This window comes from Mizuhopecten yessoensis, unplaced genomic scaffold, assembly GCF_002113885.1.
Source record: "Mizuhopecten yessoensis strain PY_sf001 unplaced genomic scaffold, ASM211388v2 scaffold7085, whole genome shotgun sequence".
In the NCBI taxonomy this organism is placed as follows: Eukaryota; Metazoa; Mollusca; class Bivalvia; order Pectinida; family Pectinidae; genus Mizuhopecten; species Mizuhopecten yessoensis.
In genome coordinates, this window is record NW_018406873.1 from 47,497 (window position 1) to 55,953 (window position 8,457).

Genomic DNA, 8,457 nt, shown 5'->3' on the forward strand with positions numbered 1-8,457 from the left:
TGGTTGCTAAGACAATATAGTACCAGGCAGTGAATCTACATCGATATGTCAGTAAATATAGAAAATAAGCAGTGAATAACTCTATTTTTTTGCTTTCATGGTTTTTAAATGTTAAATTAAGCAATGTGAGAAGCCCTTCGAACTTTATATTAATTTACAACGGTCGTCATGTACGCGCAGTGGCACACTGCTCATGGAGTGATGCGGTCAGAACGAAGCCGCCATTGTTGACGTTACTGTCAAAGAAATCTATGGAATGAGAAGTTTGTTAGCATTATTTTGTTGTATCATTAGACATAATGGATCCCGAATGATTTAAGCATTTGTTGTCATTGGACTGTTATCTCGTATTTGAAAAATGTATCAATCCGCCGAGCCTTTTGTCACTGCGTATACGCTAATTAATACGCAGACGGAGTGAACTAAGCTGAAGAAGGGAGACCTGAAATATAGTCCAATACATAACGTATTTATTTAAATGATACATGTTCCAAAAAAAATGACACATCCCCCTCCCCGCCCCCTCCAAAACAAATTCATTACTGTATATATATACATGTAGGTCCTCACTACGTACTGTAGGACTTCATTTGCGTATCCTGGTTGAAACCACAGGGACCTGATAATTGACAAATTGAGGTTGACGTCAGCCACGTGCCGAAACTCGCGGCGTGATTGGCTGGAAGTGTAGCCATTTTTCGTTAAACCAACCAACACTGCTTGTTCCAGCGCGCGCTGACGAACGCGTCAACCTCATTAATATTTTTAAAAAGTGGCAGGCTGACTGCGAACAACTTTGAAACTCTGAAATGGCGTAGGTTTTTGGAGGAAACGGAGTTCGTGTCTTGCGGAAGGAGAATAGAATCTTAGAAACTACATATATGACTTGACATTGTTTTAGAAAGAAATAACGCAAACTAGCAATGGTCAGCATTTTAGCTTCGGTCATTTGGAACCCTCAACTTACACGTGTCGAACATTCCGGAGGTCAGCCTCGGATCAGATATGTGCATGTCGTTTTATTTACACGTGTAACCGGTTCAACCGTTTCAGCCGGATACGCACATGTACCCCAGATAAGATAAGATAAGATGCTATCTAGGTGCTATCTAGTTTGGAAAGAAATTCATTCAGAACGACCCTTGACTCTTAAATATTCCAAAGATATGCCATGTTCTGCTTAATACTTTTTTCATCTACAAATTTAAGCCAAAACCGGTACTACACCTTTTTCGCGATTATATTATATTTGACTATATTTCTGGTTCTATTTACAAAACCACGAGCCGGAAATATTAACTTGTTATCAAAATGAAAAAATAATGATATATATTTAGGAAAAGTAATAAAAAAAATACTAGGATCGGTACTATGGCATGAAATACATCTTTATTTCACTAATAACTGTCCCGATTTGGGTACCGTTGTGACCTACAAATGTAGGAGAAATAGACAATGCGACTTACAAAATGTATCATCATAAAATTAAGATAACTACAGTGTTTCAGTTGATAATCGAACTATTTTGTATACACTACAGACATATAAAGCCATAATATGAAGTAAACGTGTCCTGTTTGTAGAGGGATGGCTACGCCTGTCAATCAAGCGGAAACCAAGGAAAACTGGGCTAAACAGTTTCCAACTAATGGTGTGATCCAAGAACTGATCAAGCTTAAGGAACAGTCGTCTGGACCACTGTACTGCACTCCTTGTCAAACAAAAGCAAATCCGTCCAATCCTGCCAAGTTCTGGTGTAAAAACATTGAATCCGGTTTCTGTGATACTTGTAAAGTTGATCACCACGATATCATACATATTAAATGTGATATTTTAGATGTGTACAGGGGGGACAGCAATAGACCAAAACAGTACTCGGTTGTGCCTCACTGTGACAAACATGACGAGAATATGGTTTGGTACTGTGAGGAACACAGACTGCTCGGTTGTAACATTTGTGTCTTCAAAGACCACAGACGGTGTGATAACGTGACATCAGTGAAAGAGTACTTTCAGAAGCTAAAATCAGGACCACAACTGACAGATATACAGGCAGCACTGAAGAAAGGAGCAGAGATCATGAACTCTTTAGTGAAGGACTTTGACGAACAGCTACAAGTCATGGTAAAGAACCAAGAAATCGCTCTCCAGAGTATTACAGATCTACGCCAAAGGATCGACAAACGGCTTGACGAGCTTCAGAAGAACTGCACTGACAGGTTAATCACGCTGTTCAAAGACGAAAAGAGGAAATTAGACGACTCCTTAAGGCAATGCGAATGTCTAAAGAACAGTATGCTTAATACACTGAAGTCGTCGATTAAAGCTACAGAGGGAAACAACATTATGGAGACGGTATTGTTGTATCAGAGAGGAGAGGTAGAGGAAGAGTCGTGCAAAGAACTAGCGAAGGAGATTAGCAAGACATATACATCCGTCAGCATTAAACATGAGATCGGTCCAGACCCGTTCACCTCTGGCGATAACGCGATGGGAAAAATTATCAACCACGATGTTTTCCTGATGAATTTGATTTAGCAACACCACCAATGTTGGGACGTCGTGTGAAAAAGATAGGCAAGTTCAACATAAAGACCCCATCAGATAAACGTGAATGTTGTGCGCGTGGTGTGGTATATCTCTCGGAAGACGGCATCGTGATAAGCGACAGCCATAACAAGAAGCTGAAACTGTTTACTGACAACGGACAGTACCTTGATGAGTTGGTAATGGAAGGATATCCCTGTGATATGTGTCTGGTGGACAACCACACAGTGGCCGTCGCAGTCTACAGTCCTGGTAGTGTCTGTGTCGTTGAAGTCGAAGACTCAAAACTCTCTCTATCGTCTGGGATTGAAATGCCAAATGATAAAAACTGCTATGGTATAATGCATACTGATGGTAGGTTTGTTGTGAGTACGGAAAGAGGAGATATATACACTGTGACACCAGATAATATAGACTTTATAAACGGGTACAGGAAAGCATGCTATTCCATAGCACAAGATCCACTTACTAAAGACACTCTTATCAGTGTCGCAAACGAAACCGAGGGAGAATGTGCAGTATCAAGACTTTCCGATAACCATCAGTACGTGAACACTGAACTGACGGTTGGTATCGTGTGGCATGCGGCGGGATTAGACACTGATACAGAGGGAAACATCTACGTGTGTGGTAGGGATTCACACAACGTCGTACAGATGTCTGGGGACGGAACACACGTCAGAGAGCTGCTGACGGCATCAGACGGAATAGTCAATCCATGGGGACTAGCTGTTCGTGATGAGACGATGTTGATTACAACTAATATTGGTTGTGATGTCCGTGTGTTTAAACTCTACTAAACTACGTCTCTAATCGAACATCTGTACAGAAGGACACCTTATAAATATGCCGATCTTTTGACAAGTATATGTACATATCTACACTTTGACACCTTTTTTAAAGGAAAGGCTTATTTTTGATGTGTATGCTTACCATAACTATTGAAAGGAAACTCTGAATTGCATAAATGGACGATTATTTTAACGTGAATGGCTCATGTACATGTACGAAAATGTAGTGATTCAATACAAAACCCATATCAATGAAAATTTAAATAAAAACAAAATCATTCAGCTTAAATTTGATTCACAACTTACAAATGTATATGCAAAATGTTTCCTTTGCTTGATGTTTTCGGTGCTTCTGTATTAGGCAGTGCCTGTTTGTTGTGATACAAAAGGGCCTGTTTCCAGTAATGTTAATTCTCCATAGGAGCCTGCCCCCGTATAATTTCTTATCTAGCTCAACTACTGTTTTTTTCTTTTCCGAAGAATAATTTTACACCTTTCCGACACCCAGATTTCATAATTTCAGTGAAAATGTATTTTTATAAAGTTGTCAATTTCAGCATCAAAGACATAAGTTCGTAAATAAAAGAAGGTTATCTCGAAATTGTAATTCGCAACATAGTATAAATTTCTTTTGATAAATATTTCCAAAACATCGTGTTTATTCATAAAACAAAAAAAAAAATATTCTCGGATGAAAATGCACTTGCAGAGACACAATTATGAAGAAAAATGCCATAAAATTGCAATTTTCTCCCGTTATATAGTTTTGGATGCAAATTTCCATCAGAAAATCGGATAGAGCTTTACTTGTTTCATATGTGTACCAAAAATCAGCTAATTCCATGTGGTGGAACGTTCTCATATCGCCGCCTGAATGTGGTTGTAAATTGAAAGAAAAGGGGAAATGAGTAACAACCTTGTCTGAAACCCTATTATATAGCTTATTATATACAAACTTTTATATTGAATATCAGAGCGGATATTTTCATGACAGTTTTATGATGTGTAACGACTAAATAAACAGTATCGATATAAAGATTTACACTGAGGACACCCTGATACATGAATACTGTTCTATCTCAAGTTGTCCTCTTCTGAATTTTCTGATCGTGTGGCCTTGTACATTTATCCGTATCTTCTTGTCTTTGTCTATACGTTTACGGAATCATTGACTCGACGCTAGCTATTCTTGTCTCACTTTCCTTGTTTTATTGTCCCATCTCCAAAGCGTTGTGGCTCTGTCAGGGTTGGGACCCTGACTTGTCTCACTTTCTTTGTGCCTGCCGACCACGCCACATCGAATAGATAGATTATCCATATGAAATACTTTATTTTGTTCTAAGTAATCAATCAATTCTGCGCTTCTTGGAGGTATTGAATGTGATTTATTATATTGTCTTGTTATTTTGTGTAATTAGTTGTTCGTTATTTATCACACATTTTCGCATAATTGTACCAAACTACTAAGTATTAGCTGTTTACAGCAATCATCGGTGGCTTGCTATTTTGTTACTTTATCGACGCTTCATAAACCAATCGTTATTGTTTCAAGATGGAGGGTAAATGTGTTGGAGAAGGGTGTCAAGTATACTTCAAGAAACGTAGTGGCAATAAGAACAGAAGTGCACGCAATGTAAATAGTCCACAATATAAATGGCTCCTAGATACGCTGGTGCAACAAGGATTGATGTCAGCAAAGGAACAAGCACTTATTTGCCAGAAGTGCTACATGAAGTATCTTCGGAACAAAAATCAGCCTGAACCTGAACCCGAGCAGAACCAGGAAATAGAGGAAGAAGACGACTCCCCGTCCCATATCCTGCCGTTGCTGACCCTTCATGATCTTTTGAATGGATCATCTTCACACAAAAAATGCTGTCTCTGTCTTGTTACCTTTGCAAGAAATGGAACAAAATCATCAGTCTTACCAAAACGTGCAAGACATCACCTGATCTATTCACACAAACTGTGGTGTCCCACCTCATCCCGCGTCTGCTCCATTCACCTTATTGGTAACGACTTAGATCCGTCTACAGAGGTTGTCCTTGATGGTAGAGGTTCCTTGGAATCTCAGTTACCATCAAAATCGTCCGAAATCATTAATGACCTCCTAGAGGTGTCGCACGTCCTTTCACAGAACCAGTCTGCGTTTACAATAAGCTTTTCTTCTCTTGATGACTCGGCATGCATGGCCTGGACAGGTTGGTCCAAAGATCAGTTCCTCGAAATCCACTCGCACTGTTCCCCATATCTTTCATCTGGTATATATACCAAGACTACACACGATGCTCTATTACTGTTCTGGGTAAAACTGAAAACCGACATTTCCTGGAGTCAGTGTTCTTCTCTTTTTGGAATTTCCAAGTCAAGTGTGTCCAAAACTTTCCACTCCATAGTACAGGCATTAGACACATCGATAGTCCCACAATTTCTAGGTCCGGATCACTTGACAAGAGAACAGTTGCTCGGGCACAATACTGTCTTTTCAGAAGCATTTTTTGGAGATAAAGCCACTGCCATATTAGATGGCACCTATATTTATATCCAGAAAAGCTCCGACCACAAGCTCCAGAGAATGTCCTACTGTGGCCAGAAGAAGAGAAACTATCTCAAATTCATGAGCATCGCCTTACCAGATGGCTACATTCTGGACACAGTAGGACCATTCACTGGCAGCGAAAATGATGCTACAATTACAAAAAAAGTCATGGACAAGCTAGTTACTTGGCTACAACCAGACGACAACGTTGTCGTTGACCGAGGTTTTAGAGATGTCCTACCAGTTCTCGAAGCCTCTGGCCTCAATGCTAGCATGCCGTCATACCTGAAACCCGGTCAAAGTCAACATTCTGACGTCCAAGCAAATCTTGACAGAACTATCACCAAATCGAGGTGGATTGTGGAATCCTATCATGGTCGTCTGAAACACTGGACGTTCTTCCGAACGCAATTGGTGTCTAACAGCTTTATCAATGTCATCGAGGCTTTGCTTCGAACCGTCACAGCCTGTCTGAATGGTATTAGAGGACCGATCTACCAGAGATCTCCAGAGAGAGATGCCAAAGATAGGCTAATGGCTGAACGTATGAAGGACCGTTTGACAACACCGAATGGTTTAGCTCAGAGAGTCAAGACAGATCCGGATCTATCTAGACGGGCAAGGTCCGAGTTTGTCAAGATGGATGCATCTTCCGTACTGTTTCCCCGTCTCGATCTTGATTACTTGAGAACCATTACGTGTGGAACGTATCAGATATCTCTGGCTCCTGGTTACATCGCCGAACATTTAAGTGATGACGGAGACTATGAGGTGTGGCTTTACCAGCACTCCCCAGACCTTCTCCGATGTCAAATACATTCTCGACACAAAAGCCAAACGAAATATAACGTTTGGATACGGTTCACCGTTTCACCCGATGTTGAGGCCCCAATAAAGGACTACTACTGCCAGTGCCCAGTTGGAGAGAGAACGATGGGAATGTGTGCGCACATCTCCAGTATCTTGTACTACCTTGGGTATTACAGGACGCTGGAAAACCCTCGACCATTACAACCACAGGTAAAGAAATTCCGACAAAACTTGAAATAGTTTTCCATGCGGCAACGGAGTGCATATGTCGAAAGTATGTTTGGGGCTCGATATGAAAGATCCCCGTTACCATGTGACTAACCAAACTTATAAATATAGGTATTATACAATCGCCCGTAGCTATGAACACTCCCGTAAATGCGAAAACCAACCAAAATCATAAGGAACACGTTTTGTTTGTTGTTCTGTCTATTTGTCAGCCAATGTCTTCAACCACGGGGACTTGTGAAGTAGCCATCTTGGATTTTTTTTATGAAAAAGTGTTTCTCTCACTTTTTTTCATATCTGTGTACATATTCTCAACATACCGAGCAAATACTCTCGTTTTTTTGTTAATTATCTAAAGAAAGTCGAAAATCGGCAATTCAACCATAGGCTAATTCAACCCAACATTTGAAAATGTTCCACCACTTACATTTTGATGATTTTTCCTCTCATCAATAGCATATTACGTACTGTTTAATAGGATAAAAATTGGTTTGCATCCAACGCCCATAAAAGGGTGTATTCTCTAAAAAACACAGTTTTTGTGTCTAAAATGTTATCATCGAAAATGGCATTTTTGAGATTGTTTCTTCCATAAAACAGCCAAATGGCGCGATGGAAACATGATTTTTTGTCACAATCATGCCATGAATGTATTCTTTACGGTGACCATCATTTGATTAGATTTTCATTAATATTTTACATAACATGCACATTTTATCAACACTTAGACAGCTTCTGAAAGGTACAACTTTGAGGAGCCATAAAAAACAAACCAAGTGACCTAAATCTTTATACTTTATAGATTTGTGACCACAACGGCATGGGCAATGCACCACCAACAGGAAATTTGAATCAGAGAAGGGGCCGTTTTGGAAACCGTTCCTTTGTTATCAAATTAGCATCGGTAAATAAATGAAAATAATTTGAATGATATGTTTCTTTGTTTACCAAGTACAGTGAGCAGCTGAACAACTGAATGTGTCTTTATCAGAGTTATGGTAAAGTGAACTCCATTTGGGTAATAACTACTCAATGATCAATATTGGCTTTCAAAGGCGATGTTGTAGAAAATATATGGATAAAATGATTGAGAATGTTTTGGTACTTATTCTAAGGTCATTGTGCGAAAACTAAACAGAATAAACAAAGTATCATGAAATTGTCATACAACGAAAGGAAATTCACATACTACGCTTCTATTGTCCTAAATGTTTTCTTGGTGTCAAACGTTAGATACAGACGCCGCCATTTTTGTTTTCAAAACTCTTCTGTTCGATACCATTAACGATATATATTTCAATTTTCTGGCAAAGATTCGTCAGCGGCTCTCTGATTGGTTAATTGTAAGGTCGAATGAACGTGACCCATCTATTTGCGGCACATTCAGATGTTTACTTTAATATTCAAAGTACATACGTAATAAACGAACACATATATCACAGACTTCTAATCAAAATAGCGTTGAAAGTAATTGATGAATTGAAAGTTATCGATGGAATTCGGAAGAAACAAGTTTTAATTCCAATGGGGGACGTAATAGAT

General features: G+C 39.4%; 2 protein-coding genes across 2 annotated transcripts; both read left to right on the forward strand.

The window, feature by feature from the left end:
• Nucleotides 1–1,587: 1,587 nt before the first annotated feature.
• Nucleotides 1,588–2,538, forward strand: LOC110453060 (tripartite motif-containing protein 55-like). The gene has a single exon (XM_021501883.1). The coding sequence runs from the start codon at nucleotides 1,588–1,590 to the stop codon at nucleotides 2,536–2,538; it is 951 nt and encodes a 316-aa protein (XP_021357558.1).
• An 11-nt stretch (nucleotides 2,539–2,549) lies between these two features.
• On the forward strand, nucleotides 2,550–3,347 carry LOC110453062. The gene has a single exon (XM_021501885.1). The coding sequence runs from the start codon at nucleotides 2,550–2,552 to the stop codon at nucleotides 3,345–3,347; it is 798 nt and encodes a 265-aa protein (XP_021357560.1).
• The last annotated feature ends 5,110 nt before the right edge of the window (nucleotides 3,348–8,457 follow it).

Excerpts from the sequence above, each read along its gene's own strand:
- LOC110453060 (XM_021501883.1), top strand. The coding sequence starts at position 1,588 with ATGGCTACGCCTGTCAATCAAGCGGAAACCAAGGAAAACTGGGCTAAA.
- LOC110453062 (XM_021501885.1), top strand. The coding sequence starts at position 2,550 with ATGTTGGGACGTCGTGTGAAAAAGATAGGCAAGTTCAACATAAAGACC.